This window comes from Gracilinanus agilis, chromosome 1 (genome assembly GCF_016433145.1).
Source record: "Gracilinanus agilis isolate LMUSP501 chromosome 1, AgileGrace, whole genome shotgun sequence".
Classification (NCBI taxonomy): Eukaryota; Metazoa; Chordata; class Mammalia; order Didelphimorphia; family Didelphidae; genus Gracilinanus; species Gracilinanus agilis.
The window spans coordinates 492748232-492768601 of record NC_058130.1 but is presented as its reverse complement, the minus strand read 5'-3'; the positions used below and the strand labels follow the sequence as shown (position 1 = coordinate 492768601).

At 35.7% G+C, this 20370-nt stretch overlaps 1 protein-coding gene across 3 annotated transcripts in view; it reads right to left on the bottom strand.

The window, feature by feature from the left end:
- Nucleotides 1-20370, bottom strand: part of JPH1 (junctophilin 1) — a 105426-nt gene that overhangs the window by 26088 nt on the left and 58968 nt on the right. For all 3 annotated transcript variants that reach the window (XM_044665829.1, XM_044665828.1, XM_044665830.1), the window contains exon 3: nucleotides 4692-4810. In XM_044665829.1, the coding sequence (XP_044521764.1) occupies nucleotides 4692-4810 (119 nt within the window). The remainder of the gene's footprint in view (nucleotides 1-4691; nucleotides 4811-20370) is intronic.

Sequence of the window (20370 nt, the reverse complement as noted above, 5' to 3'; positions counted from 1 at the left end):
CTTGAATTTTTCTAAAGTTAGCAGCAAGGGATGAAAAATAAGGATTTTTTCCTCATCTGTAGTGATATAGTTTCCATATTAATGGACTTAACTATTTGGTTATGTTTATCCCCTTTGCCTTTACCTAGAGTTGGCATAATATTCTCTTGGTCAAACCATGTTTTTGCATCATTTACACCAACATGACAAATTTCTACTTGAGTTTAGTTCTGGGAAGAGTTTTGGCACTGGAGATGAATGTGTTTTTCTAGTCAGAAAATCAAAACTCTGTCATCTAAGATGCTTCCTCTTTTCTTCAGCTGTTGAAAAACTTAAAAACAAAATACACTGCATGATTGCTATAACAATAAGTCCAATTCAGGTCCCTGAAAATACCACTTTATTTCTAACATCCTCTAGATGACCGCTGTTCAGTTTATTCTTTAAAATGTCATTCCTTACATTGTCATACCTTACTTTAACCTATAAGATGCTCCAAGTCCCTTATGAAGTAGAAAGAATATAAAACATTCAATTTAATTTATAAAAACTCAGTTATATATACATGTGTATATACATACACCTGCTTGCCTAGAATTGAAGAAAAAAATAGCAGATAATTTAAAATGAATTCTATTTTAATAAACTAGGAAGATGAAAAAGCACTCTTGTAGGCACAAAATGGTTAACTAGATAAAGTGTGAAACTAAACTTCAATATATAATGTACCAAATTTCATAAGTATCTCTAGGAGTATAAAAGAAAGGTATCTGGTGGGTGTGAACAGACTGCAAAATATTAAAAACAAGTAATTGCAAAGGTGATGGGAAGCAAAGTATTGTCAAAGAATATGACAGAAAAAGAAGGGCTAGTCACATGGTGAGAGTGAGTGATAAGACAACCTGCAAGCTCCAGCAGTATTTTCCAATAGAATATAAACTTAACAGTACCAATTCTACCATTTCTGCCTTTGTGTCCCTAGTGCTTAGCACAGTGCCTGACACATAGTAGGTATTTAATAAATGTTTGCTGAGTAAATATGTGAATCTTTATGTCATCAAGAGTAGAGGATCAAATACGGCCTCAGAAACTTCCCAGCTGTGTGACCCTGGGCAAGTCACTTGACCCCCATTGCCTACCCTTACCACTCTTCCACCTATAAATCAATACACAGAAGTTAAGGGTTTAAAATTTAAAAAAAAAAAAATAAATGATAATCTATTTAAAAAAAAAAAAGAGTAGAGGAAAGTCCTCAGCATGCTAATCCCCACTACACCTCCCCCCACCATGGTAAACTTATTGGGGAGACATGGATAAGAGGCTCCCCAGATGGGCAGAAATGGATGGACTATGATTGAAGTGCACACTAAAGAGATAATATCCATTTGAGAACACAGGTTCATTTCAGCATTTGAGTACCGAGTATAGTAATATATATATATTGCTGAGACATGCATTCTTTTTTGTCCTATGTTCTTTAGCATCAATGTCAAACATATAATACATAAGCAGACATAATTTGTGTTAAGTTTGCTGGTGTGTGTCAACTGTCTAATGGTATGTAATATTGGATATGTAAAGTGCTCTCTGTGTCTATTGTGCTCTTTCCTTAGCCTTTCCTGAAACAGAATAAATTTAGTTATTCCCTTTAAACTGCCATCACCAATTTAAAAAATTTACATATACATAAATATATAAATGCTGACAATTTCTGCAACAAATAACTAACACACACAGTAGTGGTATAGGATTGGGTGTGTTCAATGGTGTTCTTTGTGATCTTATAACAACTATTCTCCCAGAGCAAAACACAGTCATCCAATTGTGTACCTAGGTAAAACTAATGTGTTCAGACAAAAGAAAATGAAAAAAATAGTACGAATAAAGAAGAATTTACTTATTCTAATTTTGAAACTAGTTAAAGATAAAAATAAGCTATGAGTGAAGTCCCTCCTTTCCTCTGACCAAAGTTAACAATTTTTCTACTAAAAATAATACCTACTTGAAATAACTGAGAGCTTTACATTTGAAATATGTAAATTAGTTCAGCAATGTAACTTAGAAATAACCATTCAAAGAGCCTTTAGAAAATGTCCTGTAAATGAAGGGTAGAAAGCATGAGCTATTCCCTCAGGGACATCAATAATACCTCAGCAATCGAAAAGCCTTCTATATAGTTGTTTGAAAGAAGAGTTGGCTCTGTGTCAAATGGGATTGTGGTCTCCACCCTTCTTCTCTTAAATAGCCCTGTTGTCTTTTCATGCTTCTGTGATGTATTCATTACAAGAAGGACAGCTTACTTATAGTTGGCTGTTTCAGCTAAGAAAAGGGTGGAATTACATTTTCCCACAATATTTTTTTCCCAAACACTTTTTGCACCATAAAGGACCTTTTAAAACTGTCTAGTCAGAGAAACTGAGATGACCCTACATATCATTTACTTCTTAGTAGCACCTAGGGGAAATCTATAGGGACATCATGCACCAATAGACTGTAAAAACAGAAATGGTAAATTACCATCAAGGGTCAACAATAGTAAGTTTGTTTCCTTTCAAATGTGACACAAACCAGGGCTGTTTTTGCAAAGATGCATTGTTTTACAGTTGAAGAGATTCTCTACAATGGCCTGTTCCTTTGTTGAGCCAAGCCTGGAAGGAAGGAATAGAAGAATCACTGGGGAAAGTAAAACTCCTTCAGAAGGTCCAGATTCCATTAGGTGTGCTGGGTCAAGTAGTGTGATGGCTAGGTTCTGATACTGTAGAAGAATTCATGGGTTTTTATTTATTTTAAATGTATAAACATGGTTTATGAGAGGTTGTGTTAAAAAAAAAAGCAAAGAAAATTTTAGGTTTAATAGATAGACTAATCTACATTCTCCATAAGAAGTAAAAAGAATAAAAAAAGAATACAGGTGGAAAACAATACCTCTATCACTGATTGAATCCTAAACTGTAGACACTAGAGGAAAGTCATTGTATACTAACAGTATAGCTTTCATATCCATCTCCTGTGGTCTTCACCCTAACTACTCTTTCTCTTAGCAAAGACTAGTCTTCTCTAGCAGTCTTTCATTTCCTATTTTCTTTGTGGGCAAATTGAGAACACCCAGAGGTATTCACCTTACATCTATTCAATCCTTACAAAAGCCATCCCTCTCACTTTTAGGCTTGATCCTTCCATTATGTCTACCATGGTTTGTTTGTCTTCCTTGTTTTGGTCCCATTGGTTACATCTTCTGTGTTCTAAATTTGTACTTTTATAGGGACATGGTAGTAAAACAAAATAAAAAGAAGGAAAAAAAGTGATTGAGGGATGTCTTTAAAAATTAAAAGAAGAAAACAAAGTACACAACACAAACAAGCAGTACAGATTTGAAAGCTATAAGTTACACTTATTTAAAAAGAAAAGCAAGTTATAAGAGACTTAAGTATTTAAGGGACAAATATCTTTTTTGGTTCTACTATGTATCAAGAAATGCTTATTTTATAGGTATTTAAATTCAGAGCAAAAAAATTAAAAATATTTCACTATGATCACCAACCATAAACATTTGCTGAAGTTGTACTAGATTGAACCAGGTACTTCAGTAGCTGATATTGGATCCTATCAAGCAAAATGCATAAAAAGCAGACCTTTTAGTTCAGAAAATCTTTGTGAACTAACACTATTCAAAAGTTTCCTCAGAACCTCATCCCTTCCTCCTTTTTAATGTTAAGTTAGGAGAATTTTAAGTTTGACTTAATATATCCTCTTACCTATACATCTGCTGAAGTTTATGACAATGGGCAAAAGCAGCTTTATGTAAACAAATAGGAAAAGCTAGGGGGTTTGTTTTATTTAACATAGGAAAAACTAAAGAGAATTATGCTATAGAGATGAAAACACATTTCAGACTAGAAAATCTTTATCAGAATAGGCTATGTGTTATCTTCTTACGTATTTTAACTTATTGTGCTATCAAATTTGAAGTACTGCCTACAGATAAATGTGACTATGACTAAGATATTTTTCTTATAAAGTCAGATAAGTAGTTCAGCCTTACAAATAGATTAGCAAATATATCAGGTACAAAAATTTTCCTGGCTTTTTCCATAGAGCTGGAGAATCCACAGGGCTATAATGTTGACCTTTGGAATCAGGAAGACTTCAATGCATATCCAGCCTCACTTGCTCGCTGTGCAATTTCGGATATTTTCACCATCAGTTTCCTCATTTATAAAGTGAAGATAATTAATAGTACCTGTTTCCCAGAGCTACTGTAAAGATTAAATGATATTCTATTTGTAAGGCACTTTGCAAGCTTTAAAGCATTATATAGATGCTAGCTGCTATTATTGTTACTGATATAATTTTGATAGACATTTAGTGTCGATTTATGATCATAATCATCCTAGTCTCTTTTAGGTTCTGGTCCCTTACCTGTTTGAATTACTTAGTATCAAAGATTGTGGGTTATTTGTTGCCAAGGCAAAAACAAAGAAACAAACCAAAAAAACCACAATGGAAAGAAATCCCAAATCCCCTAAGTCAGTACTTAGACAACTCTATTCCTGTTCTCTCTAGCTTGTTTTGTGTTATTGTAAGCATTCAAAAGGCAAGAATGTTTAGTTTAACAAAGAACACTCTCCATGGAAAGTAAAATTAAATCAAATCAACTGAAAGGCCAATGTCCTTTTCCCACACTTCATGAAAGGAGAACAAATGGCTTTTACCTGGTTGATAGAAATTTGGTGAAAGCTCTCTTGCAACAGCCCTGGCAATGTCACATTCTTGGCGGGCAGAAAGGGCAGCCTGATCAGCAGCATCCGCTTTAGCTCTTGCATGTGCAGTCCTAAGCAGGGTACAAAAGTCAGGGTTCAGCAAAGGTGCCATCTTAGTAACTCACTTAGAATAAACAAATCCTTTGTAATCCCATGAAAAGGAACATTTAACATTATCCCAAACACTCATAGACCCATCCTTGTATTCCCACAACTTCTCTAGTCCTGTTAAGTAAAAGTAAAAATAGGGCATGTAAAGAAAGATTGTGGGTCAGCTGTTTAGGTCTTTCTTGGTAAACTTGGTAAAAAGATTATTTTAACTTTCAATGGTTTTGTGCAAAGGAAGGTAGAAATGGAAGGAGTTAACTTAGAAGGTAATGTGTTGCTCCTTACACTGAGTAAGTCAAAGGCTAAATGACTACCTATCATTACTCATTGAAAGGCGTTTTAATAAGAAGTCAGGTGATGTCCTGGTGCTTAGGACACAATTTTTATTCAAAAATGAAATAGCCTATGCCTCAAAGGTACCTACATTCTATTTGTGGGAAATAACATATACACAGGTCAGTACATACAAAATCTATACAAAATAATAAATTTCTCTTGTAAGGTTTCTAAGTTACAGGCATCAGGATAATCCTGATGTAGAAAGTGATACTTGAATTAAACCTTGAAGGAAACTAGGGCTTTTACAAGGGCAAGTGTGGGGAGAATATGTTCCAAGCATAATGGAAGGAAGTGTGGAAGGATTATGTTCCAGGCTTAAGTAGAGGGAATATGTTCCAGGCATGAGGAACAGCCTAAGTAAAGGTAAGAAGATAAGGCAGCAAGTAGGCTTTTTTGGTTGGTATATAAAGAAGAGAACTGTGAATAATCAATCTAGAAAGATAGGCTGGCATTTGAAAGGGTTTAACACTATGAATGGCAAATAAAAATGTCAAATAGTGCAGTTTGTATATTATCCTAGTCAATCAACAAGCATGAGCTTACTATGTGCCAGGCACTGTGCTAAATGCCAGGCACGAAAAGAAAAGCAACAAAACCCCAAACTAAACAGACAAAACCCTTATTCCACCTCTCATGTGCACAGCCTAATGAGGGTGACAACTTGCAAATAACTATGGATAAATAAGCTATGTACAGGATAAGTTGGAGATAATTTTGGAGCAGAAGCACTCACTAAGAATAAGTATGACTGGGAAAGGCTCCTTTTTCAATAGAAGCCAATGGAATTTCTTAAGGGGGAGGGGAAGTAATATACTCAAGATTCATGTTTTAGGAAAATCAATCTGGCTAGTGTGTGGAGGATGAATTAGAAAGGGGGGAAATGGAGGCAGGGAGACAAATTAGGAGACTATTGCATAGTCCATGGAAAAGATGATGAGGGTCTTACCTGTGATTCTGCCTGTCTGAGTAAAAACAATAGAAGAGACATGAGAAAGATTATATGTTGATGAATTAGGATCAACAAGACTTGGCAACTGATTGGAGGGACAGTGAAGTGAGGGCTAGGGAAGAGTGTAGGAATACTTTGCAGTTATAAATTTCTTATTTCTCAACAGAAATAAGAAAGTTGGGAAGATAGAGGATTTGAGAGGACTGCGGGGAGAAATGAGTCTGGTTTTAAACATGTTGATTTTAAAATGCCCACAGGACATCCAGTTGGAAATGTCCAATTTCAAACTCCAATGTGCTCATCACAGGGGCAGCTAGGTAGTACAGTGAATAGAGTTCTGGCTTGGTGTCAGGACCTGGGTTCAAATCAGGCTTCGGGTACTTCCCTAACTGTGTGAGTGTGGGCAAGTCACTTAATGCCAACTGCCTAGTCTTTGCCTCTTTTTTTGTCTTAGAATTGATACTAAACAACCCAAAATGTCCATCACAGTTTGGTGATGCCTGATAAGAGTGGAGAAGAGAACCTAGAAATAGATATATAGATCTGGGAGGTAACAATGTAGATGACAGCAGAAACTTTTTAAGAGTTGTTAGAATGTTAGTCCAGGATAAAGCCCTAGTGTCCATCCTAGGGGATGACACAAGGATGACGATCGAGCAAAGGAGACAGATGAAAAATGGGCAGGCAGGTAGAAGAATCATCGATTTAGAGCTAGATAGGATCACAGACTTATCTAGTCTAACTCCCTGGTTTTATGGATGATGAAACTGAGGCCCAGAGAATATAAGTAACCTGTCCAAAATCACCCAGGTTATAAGGCAAATGAGAGAACCAAGAGAATACTGTACCCTGAAAGTGAAACATTATGGAACTATCCAATGTAATGGACTTTACTACTAGTCATACAATAATCCAGGACATTCCTGAGGGAATACTATCCACATTGAGAGAAAGAATTATGAGAATAGAATTGCAAAAGAAAAACTTATGACAATGTTTATAATTTGTATAAGTATATGTTTTGGGATTTTGGCTTTAAAAGATTCTTCTATGGTAAAAATGAATAATGTGGAAATAGGTATCAAATGATAACATTTGTACAATCCAGTGGTATTGCTTTTCAGCTCTGGGATTGGGGAGGGAAGAAAGGAGGGAAAGAAAATGAATCATGTAAACATGGGAAAATAAAAATAAAACAAAAATTTTAAATGGAAAAAAAAGGTAAATGAGAACTAGGAAGGAGTCATGACATGAGAACCAAGGAGACCAAGAGGTCAACAGCATCAAACCAGATAGATGAAGAAGCAAAACTAAAAAAAGTTATGATGGAAAAAGGAATTCTTATTTAGGTATGGGATGGGCTAGAAGGTAATGAAAATTCCACCTAACTCTGTAATTCTCTGATTCTATGACCCAGAAGAAATTTATCCATAGTTTCCATCTCTTATTCAAGAATTTCAGGGGGCAGCTGGGTAGCTCAGTGGATTGAGAGTCAGGCCTAGAGACGGGAGGTCCTAGGTTCAAATCTGGCCTCAGACACTTCCCAGCTATGTGACCCTGGGCAAATCACTTGACTCCCACTGCCCACCCTTACCAATCTTCCACCTAGGAGCCAATACACAGAAGTTAAGAGTTTAAAAGAAAAAAGAATTTATAAGTATTTATGTCAAAACCTATTTGAGGTAGTTATTAAGACATTAGAATTGCAAGGGGGCCATAAATTTTCATCTCTGTTCTTTCATCATTCTTTTCAAGTGCATTCCAATTTCTTTTTTGGTGGCTTATCCCCTAGTGCACTCATGTTATCCCTTCCCAGAATAGGTTTTGCCATTCCAATGCCTCCATTCAGCCTAGACAGTGACTTCTTCCTCATCAGTATTTATATTCTTTCCCAGGGACTTCATTACTGCCTGTTTTCTTGAAAGCCTACATATAGGTATAAACAGGGAAGGAGAAAAAGACTCAGCTCTTTTATCACTATGACTGCTACTGGTGGCAACTTGACCAGATATTTAGATGCAAAGATGCCAATAATTACAACCAGTCTAGTGATCCTGGGACTAGATGCTTACCCCTGGGGGGCTGAATTTCAGGGTCTGGGGAGCATGTCTTACCAAAAATTGGAGCTAAGCAGTTAATGGCAAACTGTAGCAACTTGCTAAGTGAGCAAATAGAACGGAGACAGAATGAAGGAGAGAACAACTGAAACTGGAAAAATGATGAAGTGTGCTGGAGAGCTTGCATGGACATGGGGAAAGCAGACAAATTGATGCACAGGAGTTTATGACTCAAGTGCTTCTTTAACCCAAGTAGAGACCACAATTCTTTTTAAGCCTTCAAGGACCTCACTTACTGAAATTCAGTTATTGGACATGGCAGCTCTGGATAAGGAAATTATGATCTGAACAGTTCAAAGTAAAATCATAATGTGGACTGGTGCTCAGAATTTTTAGATTCCCCCTGGATTGGTTTACTTTTTGGAATATGTAGTTCATATGGATGAAGGTGAATTTTCAACTTATATATGAATGGATTAGCATTATTCTATTCCTATCCAAGGACATATAAAAGCATTATAATTATCAGTCAACTTGCAGCTGTTGCTATTGGTAACAACTGGGACCATGGGTAAAATAGGATGGATCAATAAAAATCCATCATTACTAGTGGAAAACCCTATAAAGTTAGTGTCCTACTTAATGTAGCAATAAAGAATCAAATAGTCATCTCTGAAGGTCTATACGGTCATACCACAGGGAGCTAGTTTTTTTTTTTAATATTTAAAAATTCACATACTGCTTTTGCTAAATTACTAAAAATATTAAAGATCTTTAAAAAATTTGGGTGACTTAAATGCTATCTTCTCTAAGTCAACAACAGCCTTTTCATTCCATAGCCAATTGCCTAATGTTAGCTAAAGTGTATTATGTATGGTTTTGCATTTCTAGTTTTGTAAATGAATAAAGAACGTTCTTTGCTAACATTTTAATAAGGTAGCATCTCTCTAATTATCGATAAATTCTAATCAAAATTCACTGTAATTTCATTGTCTCATAGGTTTAGAACTAGAGGAGATCACAGAGATCATCAAATTCAATAACTTTATTTTATAGTAGAAGAAACTAAGGCCAGAAGGTTTAAGGTCTTGTCTATAATAATAAAGATAGTAAATTAAAATAAAGATAGTAAACTGACATAACTAACATTTAAAGCTAGTCCCTTTTTCTCCTATATCTCTTCTCTAGTGTGTACACTATCCCACTCATGTTTAAATGCTTCTGTTCAAAGATATTTCAAACATGATGTTTAAAACCTCCATTTAGGGGGCAGCTGGGTGGCTCAGTGGCTTGAGAGCCAGGCCCAGAAATGGCAAGTCCTGGGTTCAAATATGACCTCAGATATTTCCTAGCTGTGTGACCCTGGGCAAGTCACTTGACCCCTATTGCCTACCCTTACCACTCTTCTGCCTTGGAGCCAATACACAGTATTATTATTATTACGGAAGGTAAGGGTTTAAAAAAAAAGAGGATAGTGTCCCACTTTTACTCTTCTGCCTGAGAATGGATACACAGTATTAATTCTAAGACAGAAGGTAAGGGTTTAAAAAACAAACAAAAAAAAACCCACCTCCATTTACATTTCAATATTCCTTTGTTATTTTTTGTATCACCTTAGAAATTCTTTTTTTTGAGAGACAAAAATATAGTTCACTGTGTAAAATGTGTACAGCACCTAGGGGGCACAATGCCCAATACATAATACCCTCATTGAAGGTTGATCTAGTTGATCTAGCTATAAAAACCTAGTTAAGTTTACCATAAAATCCCCTTTTTGTTTCAATCCTATTCCTAAAAATGTATAGGTACACTGTTCTACACAAGCAAATCTTTCTCTAAGAAGTCAGGATTTTGCTGTAACACAGAGCTATCACTGTAATTGTGTGGTATGCTAGATATAAATGCAAAAGTTGTAGACAATTTTGCTTAACTCCGATGAAGGAACTGAATTAGATGTACGGGTACAGAATGAATCTTTTGGTTCCAGATTCATTGTTCTTTCACACTATTACTTAATTACTTACCTAATTACATTTTAAGAACAATTCTGCTATAAAATTCACTCACCATTATCCTCTTACATGGTACATGAATATTCTTCATGCCAAGTAAATTTCTCTTTAATGTCAAGTTTTTTTTTTCTTTTTTGGTTTTAAAGTATTATTTTCCTATGCATCCTCTACCTTCATGTACATTTTCTTTTTCTGAACTTATTTTTCTGACTTTTCTATACATTTTTCATTCTCCTACTGCTTACAAATTTTTACAATACTAACTTTTTGGCAGCTTTGAAATGTCATTGAACTCTTCAAGATGGAAAAAAGTGGTCATTTTTAAGTTGTTTGAACTCCTACTGATGAGCTGAAACATCTATGCCATCTTCAAATACAAATAACAAACGATCATCTATTTTTCCATGTTTTCTAAATTCACAAAATTACCTTTAAACATTTCTAAATTATCTTTGCCTGAGATTCTCTATTTTGATTCTACTGGGTTTTAGAATATCCTCTAATGAGGAAGGAGAACAGGAAGCAAAGGCAAAAGTTGGTTTAGTAGTATGTCCAATATCAAGGAAATTGACTATGAACAGACCACCCTGAAAAACCTTCACTGACCAGTTTGCCTGATACGTTTCATTACTGCCTATATTGATTCTTTGCTTGAATACAAATTCAGCTTTCCCGTAACCCTGGGTAAATCACTTAAACTTTTCTTTACCTCTCTTTCCTTATGTGTAAAATGAGGATAATAATAATTGCACCTGCCTCAGAGGGTTGGAGGATCAAATGAGACATTTGTAAAGCACTTCACATAGTACTTGGCACATAGTAGGTGCTTTAATAAATGCTGGTTCTCTCCCTTCTGTCCCTTACCTGTCCACCAAATCAAATCTATTGGGGCTTCCCTGTTATGTAGATATTTCAAAACTTCAAACATTTTTGATATGGGTGTTTCCTCTATTATTAAATTTACAACCTCTGAATTCCTTCTTAGAGAACAGTTGCTATGACCAAAAAAAAATTCATCACTCTGGCCAATTTACCAATAAATTTCTGTTATCTTGATTTGGGTGATCCTTGAGCAAAAGACATACAAGCCTTCATTGTGTGAAATGGTAGGCTCTCTAGCTACACCTCTTCAATGCAGAGGTTGTAGATGGGACCCACATTGTAAAAGTTTAACACACAGGAACAGGAGAATGAGTCTTAAAACACAAGGTCTCAGAATTATAATGAACCTGGCATTGTGGATTCAAATGCTACTGAGAAAACAACTAGCTTGATAATAATATAGGAGAAGCAATAAGACATAGTAGATAGACTGCTAGACTTGAGTCAGAAAGATGTAGGCTCAAATTTTGCCAGTATATAAAGCTCATTGAACTTTTCTCAGGTTCAGTTTCCTCACCTTTGGTCGTCATCTAAGTTTGTTTTATATTGAAGAAGGGAGGCCTACCTGCAAGCACAGGTGAGAAGGAAAAGGTAAAGAAGAAAGAGGCATTTTCCCCCCTCATCAATAAGTGAACTGGACAAAAGATTCAGAAAGTAGACTGTGCTTTGAGGGAGGGAGGGAAGGAAGGAAGAAAAGGGGGGGGGAGAGAGAGAGAGAGAGAGAGAGAGAGAGAGAGAGAGAGAGAGAGAGCGAGCTCCAATAAAACAAATGAGAGACATCATGGTATAATAGAAAGAGCATTGGATTTGGAATCAGAGAACCTGGAGGATTCAAATCCCAGCTTTGCCATTCATGAATTCTAGTGATATTGGAAAGTTACAAATTATAAAGGAAATAATAGCAATTACTTATTGCCTCACACTCTTCTCAGCTGTGGGACCATGGGCAAGTCCACTTATCCCCAGTGCTTGTCTGTCTTAGAGTTGTTACTAAGACAAAGTTAAGTATCTATCTTGGAGGACAGCTGGGTAGCTCAGTGGATTGGGAGCCAGGTCTAGAGATGGGAGGTCCTGGTTTCATATCTGAACTCAGATACTTCCTAGCTGTGTGACCTTGGGCAAGTCACTTAAGCCCCATTGCCTAGCCCTTACCACTTTTCTGCCTTGGAACCAATACATAGTATTGATTCTAAGATGAAAGGTAAGGGTTTAAAATTTTTTTAATGATAATAAAAAAAAAAATTAAAGTACCTATCTTCACAGTGCGGCTGTTAGGATAAAGAGTGCTTTGGAAATCTTTGCAAGTTAAGCACTATATAAATTTAGTTATTGTTGTTGGTGTTATTGTTATTGTTAATTATTCTTGAAGCTGCTAGAGAAAGCTTTCCTGTCCTGAATTGCAGAGCCCTTAACTGGGGAAGGGGGTAGGGGGCAGCAGCACATATGATCTGGGGCCCCAAATACTATTGTAGAATATGAAATGGAAAAAGAAGTAATAGTTGGTACTATGAGATGTAAATTCCTCTCAAGATTGCAAGTTCCTTCAGAGGAGGGATTATTTCTTATTTCATCTTTGTATTTTCAGTCCTCAGCATAATGCAATAATTACAAAGTGAACTCTCAGCAAAATGCTTACTGACTTGAATCAAATCCTACTTGTTTCTCTGCTGTTAGTAATACCAGGAAAAAAAGGCCTAACCTGTCAGTATGATGTCAAAATATCCAGAATTTTTCCCTTACCTTCATGAGATGAGAAATATTTCTGCCTCAGTTTAAGAAAAATCAATCATTTCATCATTAAGAATTCTTTACAAGTATTCTTATTGCTGAAGATTTTACTTGCCACCATCTTCCCTTTCCTTGGCATATATTAATCTATGATGGTTTTCTTTAAGTCCTATGACTGTATTTGGAATGTAAATACTATTATTTACCTATGTGTTTCCCTCTCTATGCCACACCCTCTCTCCTATTTCTCATGAAATAAAACTGTATTATTCCCCTTGTAGGCTGTCATGGTCAGCAACTGACAAAAGTATACCTGAAGTTACTCTTTTATGTTTTTCTGAGATTAGACCAGAACAGCAGCAGGAAATGATCTTGCATGACAAAATAAATATCTAAAAATGATTTAGCTCTTTCATTAATTTTATCCTAGAAGGAAACACTGAAGATCACTATGCATGGGAAGAGGGGTTCATTTTCTTTACTCAATTTAGAAGCATCAAAATGGTATTTGGGGAAGATTAATGATGGCAATACTGGCTCCTAGAAGCAAGAAGAGAGGAAGCTATTAAAGTAGTCTCTAGGGAGGTAGGAGGTGAAAAGGGTCAAAAGTGGGATAACAGTGGAATATGAAAGAAAAAGAATTAAAAGTCAAAGGCACTGCCAAGGATCAAAAGAGCACTGAAAGATATTTGATGTTGGGAGGAAACATGAAGTTTTTAGAGAAAAAGGAAAAAGGAGAATATATTGATATGGTAAATTAGAATGAAGACATGCAGATTGTAGGATCTACTCCTGGATGAGAGGCCAAACAGGGACATTAACACATTGCCCTGTAGTTGGAAGTTGACTAGATGCCTACCTAAAGATAGAAAATGGTGTCCAGTTTCTACTGGCCCTTTGGTTGTCAACCAGGCTTGGTTGGTACTAAACAGCTAAGGGCGGGTAGGCCTACCTGGAAGCATGAGTGAGAAGGAAAAGGTGAAGATGAAAGAGGCATTATTTTCTCTCATTCATAAAGGAACTGGCCAAAGGATCTGCATAGTAGATTGTGCTTTAGTGAAATATCCAGAAGATAGAGAGGGTATGAGCCAATAAAAGAGACAGCAAGGAAACTAGAAAGAGCATTGGATTTGGAATTTGGTGTTTGGACTCAAATCCCAGCTCTGCCATCATTAACCTAGTGAAAGTGGGTAAGTTACAGCTTCCATGAGCCTGAGTTTCCTCATCTGAAAGAATTGGAGAAGATGACTATGGAGGTCCTTTCTATCCCTGTGATTCTAAGATCCCAATAAATGAGAAAATTTTGCAAAAATTCCTACATAAGATTTTCTGAGGAGTTAGGTTGAAAGAGATGGCAAATAAATTTTGAGTGGTAAGAGGAGTAAATACTACAGTTTGTGATAATAATTTGCTTTCCTTTCATGGTAGAGTTTTTCCAAGAGAAAGGAAAGTCCAGAATTATTTAAGATTTTCTAGAACAACTTCTTGACAAACAAATTCACTTTCCCCCAATAAAAAACAAAGTTCAACTCAAAGTCTAACTAAAATGAAACATACAATTAAATCATTCCAAATAATAGTAATGAATGCAGTGTGGCAATTATGGAATCTCTAAATGAGATCAAATAATTTGGCACCAGTCAACCAAGGAGCAATGTGCCACCATCACTATAAGAATCATGACATAGCTGCCTGTAACATTTGAACTTTTTGAAATTAAAATAATCTTTTTGTGAAGTAACACAAGTTATTTCTCATTATTGATTTTTGTAAATATATTTCATAATAATAAGCTAATTATGAAAAAAGTCTTCCTAAAGCTTAGAAGCTGCTGCTTACTTTGTGGACAGTCTTTCCTTGCATTTTCAGCAGAGCTCTGAGGAATAGCAAGCTACTTTTATTTAACACTTCAAAGTATATTGCTGCTGTGCCTATTTCCTGTGACATTTCAAAAACATGAATGAGAAGGACTGACTGGGAAATTTGCTTTGGATGCTTAGCTGTTATTTTATAGAGACATTACTCCTGGTAACAAAGTCCCTTTTGCCATTCAAAAAATGGCTGTAGAATACAGGTTTTTTTGTTTTTAGTCTTAAGTCTCACAAATATTAATGCTAAAATAAAATATTCATGTGTCCACAAATTGTAATTGCTATTTGAAATTTGTAATTTCCCAACTCTGATAGTAGTACTATCTGTGAGACCAGCATGTCACTTAAGAGTTAGCATTTAATAATAAGCTAGCATTCATTTGATATTCACAATAACTTTGGAAAGCAGGCACTATTCTTGTCCCTATTTTACAGGTAAAAAAGCTGAAGTAGATAGTGATTACATGACTTGCCAAGGGGTCACTGAGCCAATAATTATGTTAATCTGAACTTAAGTCTTCCTTACTCTTGGTCTTAATTTTTCTCTGTCCCAGGCAAATTTATGATACTCTTAAATTGCAGAGTAGTTATTGATCTACATTGTTAGAAGGAATTTCCTTACTAAGAATTCTCTCAACAGTTGAAATTACAAGTCTAGACACTTCCCACCCTCCAAAGAAAGAAAATTAGTATTCCTAGATTTCTGAAGTCATGTTATACCTTTTTGGCAAAGCTGGATCTTTTTGTTTCATATTAGAGAAATTTAAATTTTATGTGTGTGTGTGTGTGTGTGTGTGTATATATATATATATACACACACACACACACACACACGCACACACGCACACACACTCAGTGATAAAAATGGCACAGATAGATTTGCTGGACCTGGACCAAGGAAGACTCAACTTTCTGGGTTTGAATTTGACCCCAGACACTTATTAGCTGTGTGACCCTGGGCAAGTCATTTAATTCTGTTGCCCCAGTCCCTCATCTATAAAATGAATATGGAGAAGGAAATGGCAAGCCACTTCAGTATCTTTGCTAAGAAAACCCCAAATGGGGCCAAGAAGAGTTGGACACAACTGAAAAAAGACTGAACATGAAAGCTGGGTCTTGTTGATACATACTGGAAGAAACTTAGTGAAAAAAATGTCTTCAGGAATTAATGAATTAACATGAACTCTAAGCAAAAATCCTAGTTTCTTTGGGGAAATTTGTCAAAAAATCTAACCTTGTTTTTAAAAAGCTTCATGGTAGAACTACATTATTGTATGAAGCACTTCACTATTCCATAGACTATTATACTTATTTCCAGCAAAAAAAAAAATATATATATATATATATACATATGTATATAATACTATTAATATATACTTCTCCCATTATAACAAAGTAGCATTTGCCTAATAAATATGTATTCTTTATTTTTTATGCCAGGATAATAATCAAATGTATAGTGTTTGCCTTGGTGCCTTCATACAAACTGTCCAAATGCCTGGAATTTTCTCCCTCTTTTCCTCTAACTTAGAATACTTATCTTCCTTAAAGGCTCAACTCAGGTACTATCTCCTAAAATGAAACCTTCCTTGATTCTCTTATTTTCTCTCAATAGTCAAACTGTTCTGCATTTCCTTGTCTGTTATACCAAGAAAAAACTGAATACAAACTACTTGAGGATAGGATTTTTTTCCTTCCCCCCTCCACTTCTCTGTATCCCTAGGACCTAGCACAATGCCTGGTACATAGTAGGTACTAAATAAATGCTTACTGAATTTATCTCAAATAATAATTTAACATTTATTCAGATTCTGGCTACTTACTCTTGCCTAATTTTTCCATTCTTCTCTTGAGCTCTGGTGCTCTTTTGTTGACTTATGAATTTTACTATATGGCAGGAACCCAGGATGTCCTATCTACTATTATTTTTCCAGCCTTTAACATCTACCTACCTCAAAGCTATCTTTTCCCATCTGTTAGCTGTCCTTTGGCAATGAGTCCCTCTCACTGCCATTTGTTGTAATTTCATTCTAGGCTATTTTTATTCTGGGCAAGTTGTGGTAGTAGGCTATATTTAAACTGGACATCTCTATGAAGAGAAACATGGAAAATGGAGGCATCACCTTTTTTTTTTTTTTTTAACATAATCAAATTGTGCTTTGGCCTAAAAGCAAGCTTTGTGTATATTTATGCCACATTTACTGGCATAATAATTCTGCTGCCCTTCCCCTCATTCTACTTATTTTACTGCTAAAAAGGCAGAGGTAGAATCATGAATTCTATCCTCTAGAATCACATAGTGATTATCATTGCTCTAGTAGTAGTAAACTGGCAGGGATACGTGTAAGCAGAACTTGCCCCTGTGAGCTATTAACAACAGTAGTGTTCTGTCAATATGAGCCTATAAGGGCAGCCAGAAAGCCATGAAATGTGGGAAAAGAAAACCATTAAGACTTCTGTGACTTCTAACTCAAGTTTCTGGGAATATGTAGAGCACTAGACTTACAGTTCAATAATACTTTGAGACAATTCCTTCAATTTCCGTAACAACCAATAGCTCCCTTATAAGATGCCTTGAAGAGCATCAAAAAGTCATCTCCATTTCAGCTTTTGAAGACACTGGAAGCAGGTGTTTTCAGAAATACTTTTCTTCAAGACTATTTTTATAGTGAATTATTGTATTTCCTTTTTTAAAAAGTTTTTTCTTCCTAGTTCGAACATTTCCAGTAATTTTCTGTTTGACAAGAAATCTAGTTCTTAGTCTGAGAAGGGATAATATGGTTGAAGAGAAAAGTTGGTTGGTGGAGAAGGTAGGCTAGATCAACAATGTAAATAAATCAGTAAAGTTAAAATACCAATTTCCAGATGATACTTCATTAACTCTCACAACACAGCAACAAATACTAACACATTGTTGAATATGCACTAAATTTTGGCTTTTAACAAAGTACATTTAAAAAAACCTAATATTTTGAATAATGACCTCAAAATGCTGTATAGGTAATTATCTCTGTTGTTGTTAGTGACAGGCATCAGAATTCTCATTTTGCCTATGGAAAGATTAAAGTATGGGCAGATTTTTCCAGTCATTTGGCAGGCTGGCTTATGCAGCTAGAAATAAATAAAACAGGAATTTCTTGCTTTTTTGTGACACAAGTTAGCCATACTCATTATTTGTGTTGTCTTAAATTCACTCCAAGGTTGCCAAATCTCACCTTTGTTTTGCTACACAGACTTGGCCTCTGAGTATCCAAATAACACACTTTTTTGGGGCGTATTTTCTAGATTAGTAGGGAAAAGTTATACAGGCTTTGCTCATTAAAACTTATCAAGATACAGCAATTTTCCTCCTTAACTTGCAAGATTGTTTTTTTCTAAGTGCTTGAAAAGTTCCATTTACAAGGTAAAGGACAGTTTGTAATAGGCCGAATCGCTGATAGAGAATTGGTAAATGAATGTTCTACAAATCTGGTCAGATTGGATTACAGGTGATACTGTTTTTATTAGTAGTTTTACCACTGTTGTTCAGACACTAATTCTAATCTGACTATTAGGAAGTATTCAGATTTGAGATATAATGGCAAATTCACTGTTGCTATTCCAGATTTTGCCTCTTGAATTTATTTAGTTCATCTGGGCACAGATGAAAAGAAAGAGTCCAACTGGCTATACAAAGTTAATTGCTTATTTTTTTTTTAATCAATAAGGTGCCATATTCTTGTCTGAATGAACTATTTGGGTCTCCTGCTGTAATGCAAAGGATTACAGAATTTTAGAGTTGGAATAGGTCTCAGGGGTCATCTTTTCTAAATCATACCCAAAAGGAATGATCACTGTATCATACCTGACAAGTAGTCATTCAATCTCTGCTTGAAGGTTTCTAAGGAGGAGGAATTTACCTCGTCTTTAGATAATCCATGCCATTTTGGGACAGCTCTAATGACTAAAAAGTTTTTCTTAACATTAAACCCAAATTGTACTCTGCAACTTCTACTTGTGGAGTCAAACAGAACAAGTCTAATTTCTTCTCTCATAAGTCAGTCACTCTAATACTTGGTGATAGCTATCATCCTGTTCCTTAGCCTCTTCCAGATTAAATATCCCTTGTTCCTTCAACTGATCCTATGATATGAACTCTAGGCCATTTCACCATTCTCACTGCTCTCTGGACATTCTCCAGAATTTATTGATGTCCTACTTTAAATGTGGTACCCATAATTCAACATCATATTCTAGGTGAGATCTAGCGAGGGCAGAGTAATGTAGGATCGTCTTTTACCATTCTTGGTATTTGTGCAGCTCAAAATTATATTAGCTTTTTTGGCTTAAAAATACTTTTGTGTAAGAAAAATTTTACTTTCGGGACAGGAAATTATTAATATTCTTCCTTAATCCAGCTTTTAAGATTTATTCAGTCTAATTTACAAAGGCTTCACAACTCATTGGGAAATGTCTCCCTTACCACTGTAATATGCTTATCTCTAAAAGAAGTGGTTAAACATTTACAAACATGGGTCAAGAAATTGTCATGGGAATAATACCAAAGTGAGAATAATAACAGCTGGATTACATAAAAGAGTAGCAATGCAAAGAGTATTCAGTAAGGATAATCCAAACAGTTCAACAAGGAATTCAAAATGTTTTGTGGAAATCAATTCTCAAACAAGAAATACTTCATTAAAACAGACAAACATAACCCTAAATTCATGCCTCTTCCTCCTTCTCCGGGTTATGATGGCTATAGCAATTCAACTAATATTTCCTAGGCATATGTGGCTTTTTCCTTAAGGTAAGGGGCCAAAAACTGTAGTTCTGGTTCCAGAATTCAACCCACAATAATAGTGCAAAGGCATGTTATTGCTGTACCCCCACCCTTTATCTAAGCTATGCCCTGAAATGCCGCTCAAGTTTCCATGCAATCTGTGAAGATGGATAAAATTTTGGCAAATTCTGTCTGGTTATGCCTGGACCTTTGAAGATGCCCTCCTGCCTCAGAAATGGCATAAAACCCATAAAGGGGACTATACTACTCTTCTGACTGGTCTTCCTGCTTCAAGTCTCTCTTCTCCCCAACTGTTCCTCTCCTCTGTGGAGGTGGTTTTTCTAAAGCATATTTCTGACCATGTCAACCACCTTACCTCCCTTGTTCCCCCTACATTCTCAATGAACTACAATTACCTACTGGAACAAATATACACTCCCTTGTTTGGCACTTGAAAGTACTTCATAATCTTGTCCCTCCTAATGTTTCTTGCACAAGACATTCCCTCTCCCAATTTTCCCACTCCCCATAGATGTAGACAGCTTCCAGTAGCTTTTTTCCCACTGGCTCTGAATCTACAGAGATCCAACTGAGTCCCAGAACAAGTGGTGTTGGAATATATTCCAAGGCAAAATGAATTCCTAGATATGGATGCTTTGGCCATGTAGCAACCCTCTTCTGTAATGATCACCCGAGTGCTTTTAACTTTCCCCGTTAAGGAAGTACTTCATATAATATTTGCAAAATTTATTTGGCTGGTGCCCATGTTATAGCATTATTGTGAAAAGGAATAAAACAATCCTTATGCTATTATTATTTATAATCTGAACTAGCTCTAAGATAAAAAAAAAACTGGGGCATAAGCACAGCATTAAGTAAATTCAATGAATAAATATTACAGATAGGAATACATTGAGGCAACC